A 25,757-nucleotide genomic window follows, 5' to 3' on the forward strand; every position below is an offset into this window, starting at 1 on the left:
GCTCGCTGTAGTACAGACAGCAGCACAGTTATCATGCTCTATTTCACAGCATTAAAAATGAGCTGTTCTCCAAGCAGGAGAAATCTTCATATCAAAGATTCAAACACCACAGGCTTCGATGCTGTCAAAAGAGATTATTTTAATTTTTGATATGCCTCTAAGTAGTCCAAGACTTTCCGAGTCACAAAGGAAAGTGAATCAGACCTGGATTCCTGCAGGAGGCAGAAGTCCTGGAGGAGGCCGAGTGAAGGGAGGTTTGGAGGCTCCACGTGGCAGACTCTTGCAGAGCCCAGCCATGGTCCTGGGAGGAGAGAACACCTTCCACATGACTCAGTGCTTCTCCACCTGAGCACTGAAATGCAGGAGTAAGAAAGGGCAAAAAGGGATTTCTGAGACTGACCTTTCAGGTTTGGTCTCTGAAGATGCAAAGCTCTCCCTGGCAGGACAAGGACCACGCACAGACCAAACTTGGTCTCTGACCCATTGTAAGACCCATTTCTGTGACTGATTTGCATGAAGAGGTTTTGTGTTCTCAGGCTGGAATTCTCCACTGCAGAGCCAGGAGTGGGTGCCAGAGTCTAACAGCTCCCTCTGCTCAGCTCACAGCTCCCCTGGAGCCTGTCCCTTTGCTGGGGCACCACTGACTCCAGCACTGCTCAGGGCAGGGGAGCCTGGGCAGGCCGAGGAAACATCCCTGAAACAAGCACAAAGCTCCCTGAGATCCTTATCAACACAGCACACAAAACACCAGCTCACCTACGTGGAAGCAGGGTCTGTGACAAGGTGCACAGCAGCAAACACCATTCCTGTGTGAGGATGCTCCTCTTCCTCTCCCTCCTTGAGCTCCTTCCTGCCCTTCCTCCCTGTGACTGCAGCCTTGCCCACCCCGGGTTTGCTGCAGCAGTTCACAGCTCTCCTCCTGGGCTGACTGCCCCAAGCCAGGGTCACCTGCTCTGGCCCCAGCACAAGGCAGCCACGGGCAGCGACCAGCAGTGGCCAGCAATGATCAGCAGTGACCAGCAGTGGCCAGCAATGACCAGCACTGACCAGCAGCGACCAGCAGTGACCAGCAGTGACCAGCAGCGACCAGCAATGACCAGCAGCGACCAGCACTGACCAGCAGTGGCCAGCACTGACCAACAGTGGCCAGCAGTGACCAACAGTGGCCAGCAGTGACCAGCAATGACCAGCCATGGCCAGCAGTGACCAGCAGTGACCAGCAGTGACCAGTGACCAGCAGCGACCAGCACTGACCAGCACTGACCATCAGTGGCCAGCCCACAGTGCCATCCACAGCTGCTGCACAGAGCTCCCCAGCAGAGCAGGAACCAGGCACCTCCTCCTTCCTGCCATTGGGATCATCCCTCAGAGCAGCTTCTGTCCTTGGGCTCTGAAGAATGAGAATTTGGTCTCTAGGAGGGGTTTTACTTCTCCAGGAGTGAGAGGCAGAGCGTGGGGAGCTGAGCCCCTCTCCCCCACTCTCCCCAAAAAAGGAGAAGCAGAACATATGCACACAGCCCACTGATTGCTGCTGAGGTGGCCCAAAGCCAGCATAAAGCAGGCTGGGAACAGCTCTGAGAGCACATCTCCATTAGTACCAGGGCAAACAGTGCCACAGGCGTTTGCAGCTTGAGGGCCAGGAACAAAGTACAAAGCAGAAAGAGCTGGAAATGGCAGCGTCCCCTCAGAGCACATCCCAAGACCAGTAGATGAGCCTTCACCAGCACTTCCCAAGGGTGACTGAGCTCCTGGGAGGGGTTTCACAGCAGTGCTGAGCCCTCGAGACACAAAGGCTGGCCCTGAGCTGAGGAAAAAGGCTTGGAACAGGAGATGGGGCAGGTGCTGTCCTTGTCCCCTTCTGCTTCTGCCACTGAGTCAGCCCGTGCCAGCTGTGGGCAGTAAATTCACACAGCCACGGGCACACCAGGCACTGCTGTGGGCAGTAAATCCATAGAGCCCTTCTGTGGGCACTGCTGTGGGCAGTGAATTCACACAGCCACGGGCACACCAGGCACTGCTGTGGGCAGTAAACCCATGGAGCCCTTCTGTGGGCACACCTGGCACTGCTGTGAGCAGTAAATCCACACAGGAGAGGAGCAGGAGGCCTCCCCTGACCCCAGCCTGCCCTGTGGGGAGGTTCTGCCCTGTGGGGAGGTTCAGCAGGGGTGCACCAGCCAGCGTTGGTGCACTGGGACCTGAGGAGGCTGCTCCTCCCCAGACTTGCTGGAAGGCAGCATGTGTTCCCATGAACAGCTCATTTCTGTGTCTGGGGTTTGCACACGTGCAATGGGGGAGTCACAGAGGCTGCTCCTGCAGCAAAGGCAGCTCACCACAGCCAGCCAAGCTGCAGAAAGATGCTGGGAAAATTCCAGGTAAGGCAGTCAAATTCAAGCAGCTTGGCACAAAGCTACAGAGCAGATTTGACTTACTTTGGGAGAAAGCAGCATTTTTCTCTAAGGAGTTGATGAGCAGTTGTGGGTTGATTTTTCTTTTTCTTTTTTTAAAGCAGGTTGATGATGAAAAATCTCAGAACAGTATGACTATCATGAGAATGATTTCTAAAGCAGGAAGCATGACAGCCCCACACCCACAACAGCAGAAGCAGCTGCCACACACAAGTTGCCAGGGCTGCTCCTGCACCACTTACAGCCATTGGAACTCTGACACTGCCTTCAGTGCTGAGACCTGCTCAGTGCAGAGTTAACTCGGAGCCCAGAAAAGACAGGAAGAACAAATGGGAGCTATTGCCCAAGTCAGAAGGTATTTCACACCCTGACCTCAAAGCAGGAGCTGTGTATGATAACGCCCAGCCTGAGCAGAAGCTCCAGAATCACCATCACTCACATTCAGGATTTGTAGCACTCAGAAAAGATCTCATCAATAAGAAACATCAATAATTAAAGCAATCTCTAACCTCATGTAAAGTTCCCTGCAAAATCACTTCAGTGCCTCCCAGACTCTGAATGCTGGAAGAGAAATTTCTTCTTGATGCTAAGGGGGGAAAAAATCAGAGCAGGTTGTTTCGTTTTTATCTGGAACATTTCACCTGTCCACCTTTTTTCTGCACAAAGCCTTTCCACATTCATTGCCTGGCACGGGAGGCTGCTGGGTGTCAGGATGACTTTTGCTGCTGTGCCAGGGCAGCAGGAGCAGGGCAGCCCATCAGGGGCCTTAACCCCTTGCCTTCCTCGCTGGGAGATGTGCTGCATCCCCTCCATTTCCACGCTGCTCCCAGTTGGTTTTTCACAGCGGGTGCACAAAACCACAAACCGGGAGCAGGGCAGCCCATCAGGGGCCTTAACCCCTTGCCTTCCTCGCTGGGAGATGTGCTGCATCCTCTCCATTTCCACGCTGCTCCCAGCGAGTGCCGGAGCACAAAACCACAAACCAGCTCAGTTACTGATCCCCTGACCCTACATTTTCACACTGGCAAGAACAGCCACAGAAAACCTTTCCCAGGGGAATATGATCAACTGTAAAAATGAAAATCAAAATGAAAATTACAATCCTACCCTACATTTTCACACTGGCAAGAACAGTCACAGAAAACCTTTCCCAGGGGAATATGATCAACTGTAAAAATGAAAAGTACTTACAATCTTGGACGAACACAGCCACATTCCATGATTTTCAGATGGAATCACAGAACACCCTTCAGAAATAACAAGCAGGGACATTTGCAGCCCAGCCCAGTTGCTGCTGAGATACCATGGTAATGATCATGCTAAAATGCCCAATTCACTGATTTCAGAGCACAAGCAGGTACATCCAGAGTCCCTCCTGCTTTTCTCCCAGCCTCTGGCAGTGTATCAATTACCACCATGCTCAGATTAGCTCCTGTTTCTAAACAAATACTGGAAAGGTGAATCTCTTCCCCTAAAAACATTCTATAGCATAGCTAGCAATGGGCACTAACTGCTCGTAACCTACAGTCATCTTCCAGAAAATAACTTCAAGGAGCTGTCAGTTCAAATCATCAAGTCTAAACTACTTAACCGTGGATGGAACCTTTAAGCTTCTGTTGAAAGCCAAAGCAGCAAACAAGCTTAGAGGTCTGTAATCAGAGATGCCAGGCAGCAAGACAGCTTACAGCCTTGTTCCATATGCACCAGAAATACGTCAGCTCAAGAAGCATCACGGCGTGAGGCAACATTTCCTGCTCGAATATTTGAGTTACCTGGAGCCTGATTTTTATAATCCTCCCTGGTACTTCCAGCAGCCACAACAGAGCATAAAGCACTCGCAGAATACTTCAGCATTCACCTGACATGCTTTCTAACACAAGGAGCAAACAAAAAGGATGATCTAGTTTGGAACTTGAGGAGTTATCCTGCTCCAGAGCTAGCAGGATGCAGAGGGAGCCAGGGGCCTAATTCAAGTGCCAAATGCTCCCCAGCAGTATCACACCTCCTCTGGAGCTGCAGCTCGCTCGGGAAGCTCGTCAGGCAAGCACGAGAGCCAAGGCAGAGCCATGGAGCAGCTCCACGTGGCCCCAGCTCCTGCTGCCACCGCAGCTGAGCCTGTGCAGAGTGCTGCAGGAGCACTGAGGCAGGCTGCTGGGGCTGGAAACCAAGCAGGGCTGGGTGAGCAGCTCTGCAGGCTGCCCACGAGCATGCAAGCGCACCGGAACAGACAGCCACATGCACACGCCACTTTAAGAAAAGAGTGAAGCCTTTTCTTAAAGGCCTCTTTATTTTTAAATTCCTTCAAAACATAAATTAATTTAAACAAATCAGATGCAAAACACCTGCATTTTAAATTCGCATATATTTTACTGTATCAATCACAGCAACCTCATACAGTAAGATACACAAAAATAGAGCATGGTATCACTTCAATCCAACACAGGTTTGTACTACAGGATTCCAGGACATATATACAGAGGACTTCTCTTTTTCAGAGCAGGTACAGCCCCTGCCCTGGTCACCATAAAAATTACGTGGCATCACAGTTTTAGTTATTCACTGTAGTGTGAGGAGCCATATGGAAATTGAACTGGTGAACTAGGAGATACACTAGAGCAGCCAAACAGGCATGAAACTGCAGAAGGTGAACAAAACCCAAATAACCACCGAAATTAAAACCACCCTTAGACTGCGTTTTAATAGTAAAATTGTTTTTAAATTCTTCACTATATACATAATGTATCTACATTTGTGTCATATTTATATATATATATATTTATAAAAAACATACAAGATTGAAAACCTTAAAATCATTCACTTAAACAATATTCACCCCAACCTTCAGGGTCAGCAAGGCAGTGCTTGCCCTTGACACGATGCTCAGCTGCAGTCCCTTGATTCAGAATTTCCCTGATTGTTAAACACACTCTGTTCACTTTGTTTCTTAGTGCAAACTGGACAGTAACTTATTGTTCTCAGCCCTCTGTAAGACCCAGGTTTCATCTTATTTCCATAATGCTTCTGACACCGTTATGGCTAAAATGATTTTAGCTATTTTACAACACTAGCCTATGTAATTTTCCCCTCTACCTACCTGAAGCCCCCCCACCCCAAAAAATGTAAGACAAAGGATCATTCATGCATGTTCCTGTCACACAGGGAGTGATGGACACTGGAGTTGAGAAGCCTAGACTCTAACAGTGATTAAAAACCCCAAAGTGAATCATTTCAGTGCAAGGTGGACTACAGTTTACATCTCAGCTAGAGTTCTTTACAGATATTTTAAACACATTTAATTCTGCACATCAGATTAGGTTGCCTGATACTTTGTGCTAACTAGCTATAGTTGGAATAAGGGAGTGAGGATTCTTAGGGGTTTTCTTTTAATAAAAAACTAAAGTCTATTCATAACCAGGCGGTGTCTGGGGGTCAGACTGTACAGAGCCAGCACAAGGCAGTCCTGGTTCTCAGCCAGACTTCCCAAGTGCTACAGCAAGAGACAAAGGTTTTCATCTGATTCACACCCATAACTGATGGGGTCACTTGAACAGGAGTCACAAATGAGCTCGGAGTTTTAACCAGGCCAGTGCTTTACTTGCTGGACTACACTACAGACAGACTGGCAGTGAATTTGGGAGCAAGCAGAACATTGATACTTACAATTCCCATAACCACAAAGGAAAAGCGTGCACTGAGAGCAAAATCCTGCAATTCTGAGACAAGACTCCACTCAGATGAGCGCCAGCCTTATCAGAGGGAAAAAAATGTCAGATTAAAACCCAAGAACTGATCAGAGCCAAGAACATCATTCTGCCACAATGGCTATAATAAGCTATGAAATACAGTACAAGGAAAAACAAAAAGTCACCTGAACGAATAACCCAGAGAGACTTCATAGTTATAATGATTCTACCACTTTTAAGAACTCAACATTTTAAATATTTATTAAAAATAAACTGTTTCCAAATCACCTATTTACAGTACAAAGAACAGTACTTAAACCATGTGCAACAGAAAGAAAATGGACACTCATCTGAGAGGACAACACTCCAGGCATCATCTGAGTGACACAGATACAGGATCACCTCTTTGAAATACCATACAGTGAAACCCAGAAGGATGATGTTGGCAACAACGGAAAATAAAGCACATATTGTCCAGATCCAGGTTATGTAAGCTCGAGAAAAACAACCAGGGAGAAGGGGAGAAGGAGGAAACAAAGACAAAAGGAAGAGAGGTTATGGTGTTTGCATTTTGGAGATCAAGAAATGCAGACACACATCAAAAAATAGTCCTTGTTGGCAAAACAAGCCATTCTCATATTTCCTGCACATTTTGAAGTCATACTTTATCAAAAACTGGCAGTGGTTTCATCACTCATAGAAAATGAGAAACTTAATTCTCTGATTTTATTTTCAAATACTGCCTGGTTTTAATTGGCCAAGATATGATATAATAGGAAGGTATGATGTCACTTTTTAAAAATACAACAGCTGCCAAGTTTTAAGGAAAAATGTGCTCTTCTCCCCCATGTAAGTGAAAAAGCAATGCTCGTTTAGGAGTTACCTAAATTATAGCAGCATGAAATCGAATGGATCTGCAGCATCTGTGAAGCCACAAAAATCAAGAACTGGCACCTGATCACTGAACCATGGTTCCAAATATCTGGACGTGTGATTTTGGCAAGAGGTCAGTGTGGAGTCAGAACATCAGTTAGGATAGCCCTTTCCTCTCCCCCTTCCCTTCCCTAAGAGACTCGCGCAGCCTATCTGTAAACCACGTGGGACAGCTGGGATGATTTGTAGTTTAGCTGGTTGTTGGGCAGGAACCGGTGCAGGTCGCTCTTCCTGCAGCACGGGTCGTAGTAGTAGGCGCTGAGGCAGGAGTCGCACGAGACCTTGGAGCAGAAGGTGCACGTGTTGGCCGCGCCCGAGCGGTTGCAGAAGCCGCAGCGCGAGCTGCCCGAGGCCTTGGACTTGGAGCCGAACTGGGCAGCTCTGTCTTGACTCTGAGTCTGTGACGTGTACTGGGATTTCTCCCTCAGAGCCGAGGCAGGAGACAAGGCGTCGCTCGGGAGCGCTTTGATGGAGTAGGAGCTCTGCTTCACCGGCGGGTACTCCTGCCTCGAGCCGAACAGGCTGTCACACTTCTGGCACACGGAAGCGCCGCAGGGTATGCCACAGTTCTGGCACTTGGAGGAAGCTGTCTCTTTGGCTAGGTGGGTGCGTTTGTGGTAAACAGGGTTGGCATCGCTTTTTAACAGCCACACATCGGGCTTAATAGCGTCTTGTCTTTTAAAATTTAACACGCTTCTAGAATCAGGGTCAGTATATAAATCTAAGTCCTCTTGAGCAGAAAAATAGGAGCTGTAAGGGACATTGGTTCTTAGCATGCCATTGTGATGAGAGGAAGGTGGCAAGTATTCATCCGAACAGCCGTGTGGGGAGCTGGACATGGTGAGCAGAGAGGGCGACGGACGGATAATCTCATCTTTAATGTCGTCTTCCGCGTCGACCAGAATGGGCTCCTTCCTGAGGCTCAGCGAGCTCATCAGAGGCGGCTTCTTGCTCTCCCAGTAACTGTCGTACGCGTCCACGGACTTGGAAGGCTTGCTGACCTTTGGCTTGTAGTAGTCCTTGGAGGCGCGCTCGCTGGCGGATTTCTGGAGCACCATGCGCGCCATGGAGGCGTTCAGGCTCTCCTTGCACTCCAGGCGCCGCCGCATGGCCTCCGCGCAGCCCCGCGCGTCCTCGCTGCTGCTGCGCCGCTCCTTCACCACGTCCACCTCCGAGTAACCCTTGTCCTTCACCTGCAGGTGGATCTCCAGCAGCTGCTCGCACTCCACTTTGGCCAGGAAGAGCTCGAACGCGATCATTTTCACCTGGATGGCGTCCACCTGCTCTTTGAGCTTAAACGAGGTCCCCAGCTCCTGGACGTAGCCCATGTAGTTCAGAATCTGCCTCACGTCATCCTCCGTCAGAGCAGCCTTCACATAATACACAAAGGGTCCAGTGTAGGTCTGAGGGGCCCGGGGGAACGAAAGGAAAACTAGGTTACACATTCAGTGGTGGACTAGATGTTCAGACAATTCAGTGACGGAGACCATATAATTAAATACAACAATAACGACTCTGAACACAGGCAACTGCCTTGGCAAGATGAGCTCCATTTCTGCATCCCTCCCGCTCAGCAGATGGAAATGCCACATGAGGGAAATTCAAAGTAGGAGAGTTTTCATTCAATTTAAAATCCTGATTAGCATAATGTCCTCCCTGGTGATTTAAATCACTCTGCTCTGCTCTGACATTAACTTTAATGCATACCGGACAGGTTTGAATTTACAGAAAGTCTACATGAAAGGCAAAAAGGCCAGGATTTGGGAACTACCCCACACAGGGACAAGCTGCAGCTAACAGGAACTCAGAATTACTGCAGGAGTGCCAAAGCCCAATTCAGCTTTAAATATACTTGAGGTGCACCCTTCTTTTTGTGCTGTTACCACACAGTTTCGAATGTTAGCTTTATTTAATTTAATATTAATTCAAAAACTCTCCAATAAAAGAGCCCCAAAAGCAGAGATATGAGTTTCTGGCACAGCATCTGGCACACCTGAGGGATGTGCTTAGCCCACTCCAGCCTGTTCTGAGTGCAGGCAGGAGCAGCCTGCCCACCACAGGCAAAAGACAAACCACCATCAGGAACTGAGCTCTGACAAGCAGATCAAAGATACCCTGAAAACACCTCCTTTGCAGAAGTTCCTTCACCATTATCATACAACTTGTGGGAACCTCAGCAGAGCATCCACTTGAACACATGCCCTGGTTTAACACTTGTGTCCAGTAACAGCTGTGGCTAGACAAATCAAACTCAGTCAGCTTAAATCCAGCTTGACCACTCACCACAGTGAAAGCCTCTCCAAGTAGAAATAAAACAGTGCAGCAGGGGAGGCTGAACAACAACCTTAAATAAGCTCTTCTCTGATTTTATACACATTCTAACTGCAGAAAGTGCTCGTACTTCTGCTCTGGGATACTCTCATCAGCACAAACTTCACTTATTTTACATGGGAACTTTCCTATGGCTTCTGTTTACCTACTGTTATTTATATGTATATATATAAAATGCTATAAATGGAAAAAAGAGAAGCCTTTAAAAGAAACAAATGAAATGCCTTCACAGAAAGAAAAAATAAGTCATGTTCTCACTATGGCTACATAAAAAGTCTTACCTTAATGTTTTTGAACTCCTTTTTCCAGGGGTACAGAAAGAGATTAATTCCAACTGTCTCAAGCATGTTGAATGCATTATGGAGACAATGTAAACTTGAGGATTTCACAGATCTCAGTGAGTTTTCTGCCATCTCGTAAAATTTTATCAACCGGAATCTATAAAAGGGATCAATTTTGGGAAGGCAGAGTAAGGCTGCTGCTGCCACTCGCAAGTACTCATCGTTAATAGGACGCTGCTTGTTGTCAGAGGCATTCAGTTTGCACTCGTGGAACTGTACATACTTCCTAAATAAATCGTCTTTATATTTTGTATCCATTGAAATCAGCTTTTCCCTCGCGCTGGGGGCAGCTAGCTCCTCTCTTCCATGGTGCCCTGGCAGCGGGTTGGTATCCTGCGTTAGGGATCTCCAGCAGTGGCAGCTGTCCTGGAATCAAGACTGAAAACAAACACAAGTCACCCCGGGCACACCCAGCCACGCCTGCCCCTGGGGCTCTGTACCAGCCCGCAGAGCTGCAGCTCCCCCACAGCCTCTGCAGGACTCTGGAAAGGCACAGCAGTGCCCCTGTCCTGCTTTCCAGCGCCACTCCCCGCTCCTTTTCCTGGTCCCTGCCCATTTTGTGAAACCATCTGCTCTTCCACGCCTGCCCCTGGGGCTCTGTACCAGCCCGCAGAGCTGCAGCTCCCCCACAGCCTCTGCAGGACTCTGGAAAGGCACAGCAGTGCCCCTGTCCTGCTTTCCAGCGCCACTCCTGGTCCCTGCCCATTTTGTGAAAGCATCTGCTCTTCCCCTCGCCTCTTGTGGCACAGGACTGTCCCTAGGCCGGGCAGGCTGATTGCCTTTGCCTTTTGATTGCTAACATTCTCACTGACCCTCCTGCTGCTGGTACCCCAGGTGGCTCTGCAGCCACCTCCAGAGGACCCACTCCCGACTGCTGCAAGGCACAGCCCGAATTCCAGTGAAAGCTGGCAGCTGCCAACACCACTGGGATCCTTCTGGCACGAAAGCTACACCTGCCACCTTCAGCTGCGTCATGGGACTGGGTAAAACCATTCCCTGTGTTTGCAGGGACAGCTGTTTTTATGGGTATCCTGGTCTGCAGTTTCAGAGCACTGAGCTCACACAGCTGGTGATGAATCTCCCAAACGCTGCTCTACCAGAACCAAGGCAATTCACAGGCCAGGACTCCCTGTTTTTATGGGTATCCTGGTCTGCAGTTCACAGGCCAAGACTCTATCTGCAAGGCCTCAGGAACCTGCCATCACAAAGCAGACCACAGCCTTTACCACATGGAAAGACAAAGCAGCTCTTGACCAGAGGGGAGAGGAGCTGGGAGAAGCCAGTGCACTGTTTCAGATGCAGTCAGTGTCAAACAGCATTCCAGAAAAGACTCCTCACCCAGCATTAACTGCAGCTGCTAGAACAACAATCAACACTCGTGTTAGAGGAAAATGACTTCCCCACTGAAGGAAAGGAGCCAAAACACAAAATACCAGCAACCAAGAGGCCAGGGAAACAAACAACAAAACCAGCAGGCTGGCAGTTAACATTCCTTGATGAAAGGCTGTGCTCAGAGCCAGCCCCGAGTGGGGAAAGTTAAGAAGCAGTTCAGCTTCTCCTGCAAGGCACACGCGCTCCTGTCAAGAGACAGGCTGTGAATCACAGGAAATGTGCAGTGCTAAATTAACATCTGAGCATAAGGGCCAGGAGCAGCCCCTTCCCTCCCCACGTTCCTCCGCAAGTTGTGCAGGATGGAGTCTGTGGACAGAGACAGCAGAGTCTGTTCCTTGGCAAGAAGAGAACTGCAGGGAGAGATCTTTGTCTGGCACGTCAGCAGAACACCCCCAGGACACGGAGTGATCCTGTGCTGGCAAGGAGCTGCGTGCAGCACCACGGCCCTGCCATGCCCAGTGCCAACAGCCACCAACACAGCGCCTGGCCACGCGGCAGGGTCAGCGAGCCCCGGGGGCAGGAGAGCCCCTCGAGGCTCCCAGAGCCCCTGCAGCCCTGACAGTGCCCCGTGCCTGGCACCCGAGCCAGAGCAGGGCACACAGAGCCACGGCACAGCCTGGCAGGGCTGCAGGGCACAGCACTCAGTGCCAGGGCAGGGCACACAGTGGTGCTGGCAAGGAGCTGCGTGCAGCACCACGGCCCTGCCATGCCCAGTGCCAACAGCCACCAACACAGCGCCTGGCCACGCGGCAGGGTCAGCGAGCCCCTCGAGGCTCCCAGAGCCCCTGCAGCCCTGACAGTGCCCCGTGCCTGGCACCCGAGCCAGGGCAGGGCACACAGTGCCAGGGCACAGCCTGGCAGGGCTGGCAGGGCACAGCACACAGAGCCAGGGCAGGGCACACAGAGCCAGGGCACAGCCTGGCAGGGCTGCAGGGCACAGCACACAGAGCCAGGGCAGGGCATACAGAGCCAGGGCACAGCCTGGCAGGGCTGCAAGGCACAGCACACAGAGCCAGGGCAGGGCACACAGTGCCACAGCACAGCCTGGCACCCGAGCCAGGGCTGCAGGGCACAGCACTCAGTGCCAGAACACAGCCTGGCACCCGAGCCAGGGCAGGACACACAGAGCCAGGGCAGGGCCTGGCAGGGCTGCAGGGCACAGCACACAGAGCCAGGGCCCAGCCTGGCAGCCCTGCCAGGGCACAGCACACAGTGCCAGGGCTGCAGGGCACAGCACACAGAGCCAGGGCCCAGCCTGGCAGCCCTGCCAGGGCACAGCACACAGTGCCAGGGCACAGCACACAGTGCCAGGGCACAGCCTGGCAGCCCTGCCAGGGCCGTTCCAGCACGGAGCCGCGGGCAGCACGGCCTCCCCTGCCGGCAGCCCACCCAGCAGCACATCCATGGTTACGGGCTCCGCAGAGCGCACGCTGCGAGCAGGCACGGATAAATATAGGTGTGAGCAGCTCCGGCTGGCAGCCCGCGCGGGGAACGAGGCCGCTCTGCTGCACGGTGCTCCCCGGGCCAACGCTTCCCGGCGATGCGGGACCGGTGACCGCTGGCCGGAGCCCAGCGCCGGCCGTGGAGCCCAGGGAGCGTTCCCAGCCCCCGAGGGAGCGCGCTGCCGAGAGCACGGTGCCGCGGGCCGTGCGGCACCCGGGCACCCCGGGCCGGGCCCCGCTGCTGCTGCCCGGCGCTGCCCGCCGTGCGCACGCCGCCCCCTGGCGGCGCGGCGGAAGATGGCGGCGGGCGGACCCTCACGGGCCCCCGAGCGCCGCGCGGACCCGCTGTCCCGCCTCACCTGCCCCGTGTGCCTCGAGGTGTTCGACAGCCCGGTGCGCGTGCCCTGCGGACACGTGTGAGCCACCGGGGCCGCGCCGGGGGCTGCGGGGGGAGCGCGGCTCGGGCCCCGCCGGGGCTGCGGGCAGGGTCTGAGGGCGGGCAGGGTCTGAGGGCGGGCAGGGGCTCAGGGCAGGGGCTGCGGGCCCCGGCACCGGGCCGGGCAGGGCTGGAGCGGCCTTGAAGGCAGAAAACGAAAGGAAAGCGGGGGCAAAGGAAGCCGGTGTTCTTCCACTTTCGCTTCCCGTCTCCCCCGAGGAATGCGGGCCGGGCAAGGGGCAGCGGCTTCGCCCTCAGAGGGCAGGCTGAGCTTGGGTGCTGGGATGAAATTGTTCCCTGGCAGGGTGGGCAGGGCTGGCACAGGTGCCCAGAGCAGCTGTGGCTGCCCTGGATCCCTGGCAGTGCCCAAGGCCAGGCTGGACAGGGCTGGAGCAGCCTGGCACACTGGGAGGTGTCCCTGCCATGGCAGGGTGGCACTGGGTAGGATTTAAGGGTCCAGACTGTTCCATGATTGTGTCCAGAAGCCGAGGGCACAGAGCACTGTCCAGCAGCAAACAGTTCTGGGTGTGAGAGCCTGGGGTGCTCCATGCCCCGGTGCCAGCAGCTCCTTCCTACCCTTTGTGGAGTCTGAAGCCTCTGTTACTGCTCTGGCAGGGGCTGTGCCAGGGCAGCGGGCCCTGCGGGTGCCCCCAGGGCTGTCTCACCACCTGCTCCTTTTGTCTGTGGCAGCTTCTGCACGCCGTGCCTGCAGGAGTGCCTGAAGCCCAAGAAGCCAGTGTGTGGGGTGTGCCGCAGCACGCTGTCACCCGGGAGCAGAGCTCTGGACCTGGAAAAGCAGATTGAAACCACAGAAACCACGTGCAACGGCTGCAATAAAAAAGTATGAGAGTGTTTGGAAATTCAGTACGTGAGATGGGAAATCAAACTGCTTCCTCCTCAGCTTTCTGCAAAATCAGGTCAAAGTGTTTGTTCTGATACGTGCTGAAGTGTTAGATACAGGCAGCACCCAGACATTGACATTCTTTCCACAGTTTTTTGTTGTTACCTCTTCAGGGAATGAATTTCATGTGAAAGATGCTGATTTTAAAGTCAGAGTGAGGCGCTGCTGCTGTGAGCAGGCTGCATGGTAACACACAGTTACAGCGCAGCCAACTGCAGCCTCAGGAGTTTTCTGCATGTCCAGCTGAAGTGTTTGCAGCTTCTGCTTTAACCCTTCTGCTGAAAGCTGCTGGGGTTCCCATGTTTGCTGTTGTGTGAGGTGTGCAGGGGGTGCAGGGGGTGTGAGCTGCTGTGCTGCTGTTTTCTGCACAGATGTACCTGTCCAAGATGCGCAGCCACGCAGCCTCCTGCCCCAAGTACCAGAATTACATCATGGAAGGTGTGAAAGCTGTCACTAAAGAGCCCCTGCACAGCACCAGGTAACACCTCTGCTCTGAAATCCGCTCTGGCCTTCTCTGGCACAAGAAAGCATTTTGAAGGAAAAGCAGATTTAGCACTTTGCTCAGTTTAGGTGCAGATTTTTATGTAGTTAACAGCTGAGCCTTGATCCTGCCCCTGTGCCCAGGTAAACTCTGCTGCTCCTGCTTGGACATGTCTGAGATCAGGGCATTGTGCAGATGCAGCTGGTTTTTAAAGCACCTTGGTCTCCTGACTGCACTCACCCACAAAGGAGGGAGGAGGGAGCTGGTGGCAGTGCACTCCTGTGGGTGGTGCCCTGGCATTTGAGAAAAAGGTGACAAATGGCACTAGAATATTTGCAGAAAAACTCTAATTCAGTCTACTGAAAAACACTGTTAGGAGTTTACAGACTGATTGTTAAGATTAGCTTGCCTTAGTTGCATACATAAATTCCTGCCCTGAGTAACCTGTACTGGTAATCAACCTCTTCTCCCCCGCCAGGAGCTTCCCGAATCGCTTCACCTTCCCTTGCCCCTACTGCAGCGAGAAGAACTTTGATCAGGAAGGGCTGGTTGAGCACTGCAAAGCTTTGCACAGCATGGATGCAAAACAAGTGGTAAAAAAACTCTTGGTGCAGGAATTGCAGTGGAGTCTGGCCTTAAAGCCCTTTGAAACAATGAGTTTGGCATTAAGTGGGTGGAATTTCTGCTGTTGGGTCGGTGTGGCTGGGCTGGTCCTGCCTCTAAGCCTGGTGTGGCTCTGCTGTCACCTTTCAGTGGCTCTCTGGTCTCCACACCTCCTGCAGCTGGCCCACATCCTCTTTTCATCCTTGAAAAATGGCACACCTTCAGAGTTAATGAAGCACAGCAAAGCAATAAAATGTAATTTCAAAAAAATGTCAGACATTTAATTTCCTCCTTGTTTTTCCCCTTGTTTTCAGCAAGAAAATACTATAAACTGTCGGGGGAAATGCTTGCAAAAATAGTGTATCATTCTAGTAACCTATCTGTGGTACTTCCTCTTATGTAAGAGGAATTACAAAACATGGAACTGAATTGGAAACTTCCGTTTTTCTGGGAAGTTTTTTGGAATTCCAGATTATTCAGGAAAATAAAGTTCCTTTTTTCTCTTGGGGAGAAGTGAACTTTGCAGAGAAGACCAAGGAAGCTTTCCTGCCACTGTGAAGTAAGGCTGAAATCTCCTAAAGCAAGAGGCTTTAATGAGTTCTGATTTTCAGAACGTGGGAGAAGAGTAAGCCATTCCATTTCAAGGATCTAAGACATGAATTAAAATTACTCAGGGTTATCTGAGGCTTTTGCATTCAATGTCCCAGCAAGTTATTGGCCATCCCTTTGCACGCAGAGCAGTGACAGCACAAACCCTCAGCCCCACTGGCCCAGGCTGTCCCTGCCCTGCTGCTGTCAGCACTGCACCTAACTGGCTGTTTTTCTCGAAGGTGTGCCCAATTTGTGCCTCAATGCCCTGGGGGGACCCCAACTACAGGAGTGCCAACTTCATGGAGCACCTGCAGAGACGCCACCGCTTTTCCTACGACACCTTTGTGGTAGGTGCTCACTGCCCTGCAGCTCCCTGGGCACTGCTGTCAGTGTGCTGCCTGCCAGGGCTCAGGGGGTGCAGCTGCTGCTGCCAGGGCACTGAGCAGCGTGGCTGTGCACTGAGAGTGTGTCCTGGTGTGCCCAGGGAGTGCAGCTGCTGTGCTGCCAGGGCACTGAGCAGTGTGCCTGTGCAGTGAGAGTGTGTCCTGGTGTGCCCAGGGAGTGCAGCTGCTGTGCTGCCAGGGCACTGAGCAGTGTGCCTGTGCAGTGTCCTGGTGTGCCCAGGGCTCAGGGAGTGCAGCCCCTGTGCTGCCAGGGCACTGAGCAGCGTGCCTGTGCACTGAGAGCCTTTCTGCCCTCTGTTCAGGATTATGATGCTGATGAAGATGATATGATGGCCCAGGTTTTGATGCGCTCTCTGCGGGACAAGTGATGCAGCCAGAGGATTTCCTGCAAACCCAAGCTTCCACGAGGGGGAAATGCCCAGCATCCTTGCACTTCTCCCTGCACATCCCAAGATTAACTCAGGCATCCAGAAGTACAGAAGACTTTAATCCTATCTCAGTTTTAAATCCTGGTTTGATATTTCTGTGCCATCCACTCTTTTGGTATCATGGTCTCTGACATTCAGCCCTGGCAGCCCCATTTTTCTACTTGCTTAGACTCAGTTTCATCAACACGTGGGAACCAAGGCTTTTTCCTTTACCTATGCCTATAGGTTTCTTTGGAGGTTGTGTTTATTTGACTATCTAAAATAAAAAACATTCCAGATGGAATGCCCTGAACTAGGTAATATCTTCCCAATCTCATTTACATATCTGAAGTGATTGTATGTGAGGTGTACTGGTAGCTCTATTCCCCTTTAGTGAGACTTCAGGTGCTAACTGTAACTGTCAGACCAGCTCTCATTTAAGTGACCTCTGATACCTGTGATTCCATAATGTTTCCCAGTGTTACCCTTACAGGCAGCCTCCCAGCTGTATGGAAAACATATCTCAGTATCAGTGTTCAAACTGCAAACTTTCCTAGGAAATCTTTGCACTGTGTAAAAACTAGTTGAAAATACTTCAGTTCTATGCATGATGATTACTTTCCTCCATACTCTTACTATAATTTCTAGCCTGGAAAATTATCTTTAGTGTTGGTCTTAGTTAAAATGCATAATTTTTTAACTATCTTAGCAAATATTAATCAAAATTGCTGGCTTTATGATTAAATTGGTGGGTTTGAAAGTGGTTTCCTAGTGATTTTAAGCCTTATGCTGCTAGGGGAATTCAGAAGGTTTTTTCAATACCTCGGCTTTCTATTTAAACTAAAATTTTCATATATGTTCTTGGGTTTTCCATCTCTCAAGGCAAGCTGGTGGGAAAACTTAGGAGTAATTCATAGTACTGGCATAGCACTTCCTTTCTGCATCACAGATTTTATCAGGTATTTTGAACTCCTGTTCTTCATTTAAACGTTCCTGGAGTGGCTGAGGCTGTACTTGGATTGTTTGCCATCTGGCTGTGTGTGTGTAGAGCCAGGTGTAGCTTTCAAGGAGCAGGGAAGTCCAGCCCTGAAAGCAGGACAGTTCCAGCCCCTAGTCAGTGCATACTCTGTGTTCAAGCTACACTTTTACCTGGAGGTTCCTTAATTTTAATGTGATGCTTTCAGGAAGTTCACAGTGGAGCTGCTGGGACCTCAGGCACCTGACCAGAGCCTGTAAATCAGTGTTGAGATGTCCAGTGCAGGTGTTGGAATTGGAGCAGTGGGCCTGCACCACCCGGAATTGAGTGCTAATTAATTGATTTGAGCAGTCAGCTCCTCCCAGCACAGCCTTACCCTGACAGTAATGAAACACAATCCAGCTAAAACCTGGTGATTCAGCCAGACCTCTGGCACCTCTGTGCTGCCCCCGGGCTTTGTGTCTCTGAGCTGTCCCCCTCTCACCCTGAGCCCCTGGGAGGCAGTGCTGTGTGGAGCCTGCTGGTTCTGTGGGCAGGGGCTGTGTTTGGGGGGCTGCTAGGCCTGCAGGGAGGTGCTGGGCTGGATGGGGATCTCTGGGGCTGGTCACAGTGCAGTTTGGGATGCCCATTGCCAGGAATCCAGATTCCTGCTTCTGTTCTAAGTGCACTTCCATGCAATTCTGACAAAATGTTTAAGGAGCATTTAGAAGCTTCCAAGCAATTACTTTGTCATGTTTTTGACTTTTGAGGACAAATTACAAATAAAGGTCATTTAATTTATAAAATCCTACCTTTGTGTCAGCTCTTGTCGTTTCCTCGTGGTCCTTTGAGCACCTGGAGCATTTTCCCTTGCCCAACTGAGACTCCCTGATTGATTTATAGGCGAGAGGCTCCTGTGTGCTGTGCACAGCCTGCGCTCCTCTCGTTTGGCTGGTGGAGAACCTGGGAGCAGAACCAGCCAGAGGGGGCTCCCCAAGGTGAGTGTCCCTTCCCCGGGTGAGTGTTCCTTCCCCGGGTGAGTGTCCCTTCCCAGGGTGAGTGTCCCTAGTGTCCCTTCCCCATCCCTTCCCGAGGTGACCGCAGCGCTGCCGGGGCTGCTGGCGCCTCGTCAGCAGCTGATCCTGCGGCCGCATTGTGGGATAATGCAATCGGCCGGCCCGAGCTGTGAAATTCCCCGTGTCTGGCACAAGGAGTCAGCCCGAGGAGCGCAATTAGCACACACAGACACGACGGGAGGAGCCGGCCTTGCGGCTGAGCTGTTCCATCAAATTTGTCTCCGGACAACGACTGGTCTTAATAGTTCTGATAAATGGTAGTCAGCATTAATTTCCTCGTGCACAGGAATCGCAGCGCTAAATCCCCATGGGCTCCTTAGGCTGGGGGATGGGATCTTGCCAAAGGGTAAGTGCTGTATTCCAGGTTTTCATGTCACCTGACAGAAGAGAGAACAGCACATTTTCTTCAAGGCCTTTGCCCAGCTGTGCTGCACACCCTGATGAGCCCACCTCACAAAGGATTGACCAGCCAAGGCTGTGATAAGTCATGGAAAAGCAAATGAGGGATGTGTTTGCAGTCCTAAAGCTTTTCGTTGGTTTAAATATGCTAGAAATTACAGTGCAGCATTTGTCTGTTTTGGGGGTGGGTTTTTGTTTGCAACACAAAACTGTAACAAAACTGTTACAAAACTGTAACACAGCTTTGTGTTACAGTTGCATTGGTCTGTGCTTCATTCAATTTCATGGGAAAATTACATTATTCTCTGGGTGGTACAAACAAGGACTGTTGAAGCCACTATGAAAACTTGCCTTTCCTTCCTTATTCCTTCCCCAAAGCTCCAGAAAATACTCAGCACTTAGAGAAAAACTGGTGTCATTGCTACTGGTGTAGATCTCTCTTCTAGTTCTTCTCATATTTATTCTGTCTTTACAGATGCTGGGCTTTAAAAAAATAATTCCGTGAATCTTCTGGGAGCTGCCCAATGCCCCGCGTGGTGCCAGATCCCTGCCCAGCCCGGTGCCGGTCCCTGCCCGGTGCCAGGGTGCCCAGCCCGGTGCCGGGTCCTTGCCCAGCCCGGTGCCGGTCCCTGCCCAGCCCGGTGCCGGGATCCCTGCCCAGCCCGGTGCCAGGATCCCTGCCCAGCCCGGTCCCTGCCCAGCCCGGTGCCGGTCCCTGCCCAGCCCAGTCCCTGGTCCCTGCCCGGCCCGGTGCCGGTGCCGGGCCCCGGAGCGGCGGTGCGCGCTCGGGCTGCGGACGGCAGAGGGAGGTCTCGCACCTCGGAGAGAGCGGGTTCGCTGCTCCGGCACCGTGCCCGGCCCCAGCCCGCTCCGCCGGGCTCAGGGGGCTGCCCTGGGCTTCGGGGGCTCCTCCAGCCTTGCGGGAGGGTTCGCACCCCGTCCCATGGCCAGAGCTTCTCCTTTCCCACCTCAGCCTCCCTCGGGAGGAGCTCTGCTCTGCGGCCACGTATTCAAGATGCTTCATGGAGACGTGGGGCCAGGGAAGTAAAAAGAAGAGTTTTCAGCAGGCTTGTTGCTCTGGAGGTGTTGAAGGGTATTTGTGAGCTCCTTGGGCCAGTCCTTGTGCGTCTGGGACTGGAGCCGTGCCACGGGCTGCTGGCAGGTCTGCTCTGAGCCTTGGGGCTCAGCTGCTGGTGAGGGGGGACGCTCACTGCCACTTCCAGCCCATGAAGCAGTGCCGAGCTTCCCCTCCCCTGCGCCCTGCTCTCTGTCCCCTGTCACACTGCCTCACAGGCACAGGTAGGTCAGGTCGCTTTCTCCCTCGATCTCGTTTTTTCCCCTAGCTCAGGCAAATTTCCACACGCAGTGGTTGGAACAGATCTGATTATTACCATTTCAGAAAGAACAGAAAACCACCTCGCCGTGTTCCCCGTGCAAGTGTCCCCGCTGCGACCACATCCGCGGCAGGTGGAGGAGCGGGGGGGCAGCGGCAGGACCGGGGGCACCTGCAGAGCCCCGGCTGCCGCCCCCACCCCGCCCGGGAGCGGCCCCTCTGCCCCCCGGAGAACGGGAGGACCTGACCTCGGTGATTTGTACCCCCCAAGGGCTCTGGGGCACTTTTCCCCCTGAACTTCGGGTGATCCAGGGATGAGTTTCCCAGATAAACACCTGCTGAAAGCCAGGCGATGATCCAGTACCAGAGCACATGGCTGCAGGGCAAGAGTTTGCAAATGCGTCTGGTCTGGGCAGGATGTGGCTGGCAGGACAGGCTCTCCGAGCTGCTCCTGCCCTGAGGAAAGGCTGACGGTGAGCTCCGGCCCCGCGCCGCAGCCGTGCCGGTGGAAAGCTTCGCTCCCACTTCTGCATTTCGCTGCGGCTGAACAGCGAGGTGCGGTGGGCAGGGCTGGCGCGGCTCGTGTGACGGTGAGTCACGGGTGGCCCGGCACACGGCCCCTTCCCCAGCGCGGGCCGGGGGAGGCATTCCCAGCAGGACCTGCTCCTCCCGCGGCAGCCGCCAGCAGCTGCCCTGGCCCCGAGCTGAGCGCGGCTCTGCAGCAGGTGGCTGGAGCCGAGCCCGAGCCCTTCCCGGGGAAACCCCCGCGGGAGCCGGGCCCGGCACGGCTGGGAGCTCAGGCAGCGCTGTCTGCCTGGCACATCTCTGCTCACCGCTGCCCGCCAGCCATGCCTGGGCACCTTCCCTGGCACACGGCCCCTGGGGAGGGGAGCCGCAGGGAGCGTGTGCCTCAGCGGGGCTTTGTGACCCGCCCTGCCCGAGGAAAAGAGTCAGGGGAAGACAGCAGGGAAGAGAGCAGGGAGCTTGCTGGGGGGACGGCTGCGCTGCACAAAACCTTCCCAGCAGAAAAGAAAGTGTGTCTGGGCAGGTGCTGCTGAGGCCTGGCAGCGGGAGGGAGTCACCGAGGGCTGGGCCGGCTCCATCCCGCTGCTCCAAAAGCCACTGGCTCTTCCCAGGGGATTACTAACCTGGGAAGCGTGCTTCAGCGCAGGGCTGTGTCCCAGCGGGGCACGGCAGAGCCTCGTCCCGCCCTGCACGGCAGCCCACAGCCGGGGGAAGGGGAGGGAAGGACCGGCGGCAGGGCTGCGGGATCGCCGCCGGGCACAGGAGCGCTTCCTCCAGCCCGCACGTGGGGCACGGGCTGCGGGTCACTGCAGCCTTCCGCACCCGCGGGAGCACGGCCCGGGAAACGCCGGGAGAGAGGGCAGGAGCGGCTGCTGCAGCAGCACCACCGGCGGCGGTTCGTCCCCCGGTACCGGGCTGGCACCGCGGCGGCGGCCCCCGGGCTCCGTCCCCTCGGCTCGGCTCGGCTCGGCTCGGCACCGCCCCGCGCCCGCCCCCGGCCCCGCGCCCATATCAGCGGGCGCGGCGGCCCCGCGGCACCGGGCTGCAAGATGCCGCGCTCGTTCCTGGTGAAGAAGCACTTCTCGGCCAGCAAGAAGCCCAACTACAGCGAGCTGGAGAGCCAGGCCGGTGCGTGGACGGGCCGTGCGCGTGGGGCCGGGGTCCGGTGCGGGATCTCCCGAGGCTCCGCACAGGAGCGGGCAGGGACCGAGCGGCTTTTCCCGGGTTCCGGATTTTTGTTCGATTTCAATTCCGTGCGTCTCGTGGCGCGCGGTCCCGTGTCCCGGGATGCTGAGCCGCTCCCTGGTGCCCCGGGGATGTCGGTGGCACCGGTGGCTCCCACACGGGGTGCGCTTGGGTGCGTGGGGAGCTCCCCGTGCCGGTAGCGGGCGGGAGCGTGGGGGTCTCTTCGCCCCGTCCCTCGCGGCAAGGCGGGCGGGGGCGCGGGGTCCCTGTGGTGCGAGGCCGGTCACCTTTGCCCCGGGGCGGGCTGCGGCTCTGGGCTCCATTGGGGGGGCTGGAGTCCCTTTGCTCCCCTGCCTCGGGCGTGCGGGGCGAGGGATGGCCTGGGCTGGGGTCCCACTGAGCCCACGGGGGGGGCCGGGCCCCGCCGCCCCCGTTGCGGGCGCGCCGCGCTGACCGCCGCTGTCTCCCGCAGTTCTGGCCGCCCCGCTGCTGTACGAGACGTGCCCGCTGCCCGTCATCCCCCCGCCCGAGGTGCTGGGGCCCGGAGCCTACTACCCTCCGCTGGTGTGGGACGCGGGTCTGCTGTCCAGCCTGTTCCCGGGCGGCCCGGGCAGCGAGGCCGCGGGCGGCGCGGCCCCCGCCCTGGACCTGACGGCGCTCTCCAGCGAGGAGGATGAAGGCAAGAGCTCGGGGCCGCCCAGCCCGGCCTCGGCCCCCGCCGCCGCCGAGCGCTTCCGCTGTGCCCAGTGCGCCAAGGCGTACTCCACCTTCGCCGGGCTCTCCAAGCACAAGCAATTGCACTGCGACGCCCAGGCCAGGAAATCCTTCAGCTGCAAGTACTGCGAGAAGGAGTACGTGAGCCTGGGGGCTCTCAAGATGCACATCCGGAGCCACACGCTGCCCTGCGTCTGCAAGATGTGCGGGAAGGCGTTCTCGCGGCCCTGGCTGCTGCAGGGCCACATCCGGACGCACACTGGTAACGTCCCCTCCTGTCCCTCTCCCTCCCTCCCTTATCGCCTCCCGCTTCCCTGCTCCGCCGCCCCAGCCAATCGGCGGGCCGCCTGTTATCTGGGAAGATAAGGGCTTCCCAGACCCCCTTGGCACATCTCTCCAACATGTCCTTTAAATATCCTCTTGGCTGGAGCGCAGCGCAGGGTCAAGGCCCGGCCTGTAAATCTGCGCTGCTGCAGGGCCAGCGACGGCACACGCTCCACCAAAACGCCATCGAGAGGGGCTGCGAGACTGCCGGAGCCCAAAGCATCCCTCCCCGGCGGTGCTGAGCCCGCTGCAGGCCCGGCCTGGCTCGGCACGGCACGGCCCGGGCAGGTGCTGCAGGCACCTGTTGGCACGGGGCCGGGCCCGCAGCTGCAGCCCACCCCGCTGCCCCCACAAAGCATCTCCCGAGCATCCTTTGTGGGGCCCGGGACGGTGTAATTGTGACTTGGCACTGATTTCACACCCTCTTAGCCTACTAAAGACGATGGCTGAAGGAAGCCGGGTAGACTTAATTGTGCTTTCCAAATTGAGCATACACATTTGTTTCCTCCAAAAGAGCCTTTCTGGGAGGAATTCGCCCTGGCCAGGCTTTGAATGCGAGCCGGGCAGGAGAAGGGGGAGCAGGCTCGGCAGAGGAAATAGCTGCACTCAGGCTGGGCTGGCGCCTCGCAGCCGCTGCCTGCTATGATATAATGCTGTGATATAATTAACACACAGCGCTCGGTTTCTGCCGGCCCGCGGCTCCTCCTCGGCTCCGCGCAGCACACGACTCTCGTGTCTTGCTCCTCCGTGCGACTGCCGTGCTGCTCGCAGATGTTTCCAGCATTAGTTTTCCGCGGTTCACAGGGAGGGTTTTCCAGGAGCGGGCGGTTCTCCCCCGAGCCATGCGGTGCATAGCCGGCTTTCCCCGAACAATAACAGCCAGCACTTCTTTTCACTGCGCTCCGCGCAAACTTTGGCTAATGAATGGCTCCTTCTTTGATATTCGCCATGTGTTGATGCACTGGTTAATTGGGAGCGTTTCTCTTTGTCCCATAGGTGAAAAGCCCTTTTCCTGTACACACTGCAACCGGGCCTTTGCTGACCGCTCTAATCTCCGCGCCCACCTGCAGACCCATTCAGATGTAAAGAAGTACCAGTGCAAAACCTGCTCGCGGACTTTCTCCCGCATGTCGCTGCTGCACAAGCACGAGGAGACGGGCTGCTCTGGCTCCCGCTGAGGACGGCGCTCCCAGGCCTCTCCCAGCACGAAAACCTGTATTATTATAGTTTCTGTAGGAGTAGTTCCCTCCGCGGCCGTGGCAGCGTGCGCCGGGCTGGACGCTGCTCCTCGGGCCCCCGGGACCCTCACACTCCTCCCTCGGTGCCTCCAGTGCAATGCAAGAGCCCGACCATGAAGGTTGGAAGGGACCATCGGGATCCTCGAGTCTAACCCCAGCCCTGTGCAGGACGCCCAGGAACCCCCCGTGTGTGCCTGAGAGCCTCGTCCAAACCTCCTGGAGCCCGGGCTTGGTGCTGTGACCCCTGTCCCGTCCCGGCTGCGGGCTGCCCTGTGCCGGGGTGTGAGCCGGGGGGCTCGGGGTGCTGCCAGCCCTCCCCCGGCCGGAGGCACCCGGCACCTTGGGGGGCTGGATTCTGCACCCTCCGCTGTTGAACACTGCCACCATGTAGCCTGGGGGGCTGGGGTTTGGAAATTTTTTTTATTTTTTATTTTTTTGGTAACACCATAACCACTTGGTAACTTTTAAGAACCAGTATTTTTTCAATGAAGGACGAGACACTCCCCCCGTACCCCGAGTGTATATTCCCCGCCTGTAGAAGGTGTAACTATGCAATAATACAGTATCCCAGTAGTTGTGAAGCAGCTGCTTCTCCCCAGCACAATGACAATTTGCAATGCCTGCGAGATTAACAGTGTCCATGAAAGGCAGGGGTAGCCATTTCAAACCCCAGCCCTGTTTACAGAGCAGCTATGCACTCAAGCACCTGTTAATATGACTCTTAACAACTGCTTTTCAAGAGAACTGTGACTAATAGCAGGCACTTGTCAGCTGATACAATGGTGGCCTGTCCCAAGGCCGGCCATCGACAGGTGTGTGCCAAAAGCCCTATTTATGGCTATTGACAGGTGCCTCCTGAATGCATCTTTCTTTGGACATTGTTTTCATGGAATCATTACAAAGAGGATGTTTACATTTCAAAGGTACACTGGTATTTATATTTTTGTGCCACAGTTTTGTACTGATGAAACTTTTTATATAATGATATACAATTTATTGATATTCAATAAAATCGTTAATTTATAATAGGGTTTTGTGGCTGCTTGGGCTGAGTGTGCAGCTGTAAGGGGGGAGCACTGTCTGGACCCGGTGCTGGGCTCAGCTCTCCTCCCACCCGGAGCTCTTGGCTCTGGTGCAGGTGCCCAGAACGTGGCACTGGCCGCAGGGCATGTGGGGAGCAGCCAGGCCGGCCAGCTCCTGCCAGGGCCGCGGGGCGGGGGCTGCAGAGGTTCAGAGAAAGCACAGGAGCTTGTCGTGTCCCTTCCAGCCTGCTCGGACACAGCAGCGTGCTGCTGTCCCCGGAGAGGGGGCTGCAGTGTCCCTGAGCACCCTGGGGAGCAGGTCTGTGCCCAGCTCAGGGCCCTGTCCCCCATGGCCCTGTCCCCCGGGGGTGGCACAGCAGCTCAGGGCCCTGTCCCTTGGGGGTGGCACTGTCCCCCGGGGGTGGCACAGCAGCCCCTGGCTCTCGGCAGGACCCCGAGCCTCTCCAGCTCCAGGGGTGACCCGCTGTGGGTGGTGTGGAGCAGAGCTGGCACGTCCCATTGTCACCGGCACAGGAGGGGCTGTGCCCGGCCTGGGGGGCACCGAGGGCGCCCAGGGGTGCTCCAGTGTCTGCCTGCAGCGTTCCCACAGTGAAACGGCCGTGCCCCAAACCACCT

The 25,757-nt window shown here is 54.8% G+C and overlaps 3 protein-coding genes across 6 annotated transcripts; 2 read left to right on the plus strand and 1 right to left on the minus strand.

The window, feature by feature from the left end:
- Positions 1 to 4,653: 4,653 nt before the first annotated feature.
- On the minus strand, positions 4,654 to 10,240 carry SPATA2 (spermatogenesis associated 2). Of its 2 annotated transcripts, XM_039719237.1 has the most exons (3): positions 9,917 to 10,240; positions 9,634 to 9,790; positions 4,654 to 8,424 (listed from the first exon to the last, which is right to left on the minus strand). In XM_039719237.1, the coding sequence occupies exons 1-3, from the start codon at positions 9,949 to 9,951 to the stop codon at positions 7,171 to 7,173; spliced, it is 1,446 nt and encodes a 481-aa protein (XP_039575171.1). In that variant the 5' UTR covers positions 9,952 to 10,240; the 3' UTR covers positions 4,654 to 7,170. The 2 variants fall into 2 exon arrangements, with proteins under 2 accessions (XP_039575171.1, XP_039575170.1); XM_039719236.1 differs by having other exon boundaries at positions 9,634 to 9,951.
- A 2,184-nt stretch (positions 10,241 to 12,424) lies between these two features.
- RNF114 (ring finger protein 114) lies at positions 12,425 to 18,116 on the plus strand. 3 transcript variants are annotated; one of them, XM_039719331.1, is made up of 6 exons: positions 12,430 to 12,943; positions 13,654 to 13,804; positions 14,236 to 14,342; positions 14,824 to 14,938; positions 15,779 to 15,886; positions 16,246 to 18,116. In XM_039719331.1, exons 1-6 carry the CDS (start codon positions 12,489 to 12,491, stop codon positions 16,309 to 16,311), a joined length of 1,002 nt encoding a protein of 333 aa, XP_039575265.1. In that variant the 5' UTR covers positions 12,430 to 12,488; the 3' UTR covers positions 16,312 to 18,116. The 3 variants fall into 3 exon arrangements, with proteins under 3 accessions (XP_039575266.1, XP_039575265.1, XP_039575267.1); XM_039719333.1 differs by having other exon boundaries at positions 12,432 to 12,920; XM_039719332.1 differs by lacking the exon at positions 14,824 to 14,938 and having other exon boundaries at positions 12,425 to 12,943.
- Positions 18,117 to 21,185: 3,069 nt separating this feature from the next.
- SNAI1 (snail family transcriptional repressor 1) lies at positions 21,186 to 25,125 on the plus strand. The gene is made up of 3 exons (XM_039719531.1): positions 21,186 to 21,766; positions 22,296 to 22,799; positions 23,858 to 25,125. The coding sequence occupies exons 1-3, from the start codon at positions 21,688 to 21,690 to the stop codon at positions 24,037 to 24,039; spliced, it is 765 nt and encodes a 254-aa protein (XP_039575465.1). The 5' UTR covers positions 21,186 to 21,687; the 3' UTR covers positions 24,040 to 25,125.
- Positions 25,126 to 25,757: the final 632 nt, after the last annotated feature.

Source organism: Passer montanus, unplaced genomic scaffold (genome assembly GCF_014805655.1).
Source record: "Passer montanus isolate IOZ18808 unplaced genomic scaffold, ASM1480565v1 scaffold41, whole genome shotgun sequence".
Taxonomy (NCBI): Eukaryota; Metazoa; Chordata; class Aves; order Passeriformes; family Passeridae; genus Passer; species Passer montanus.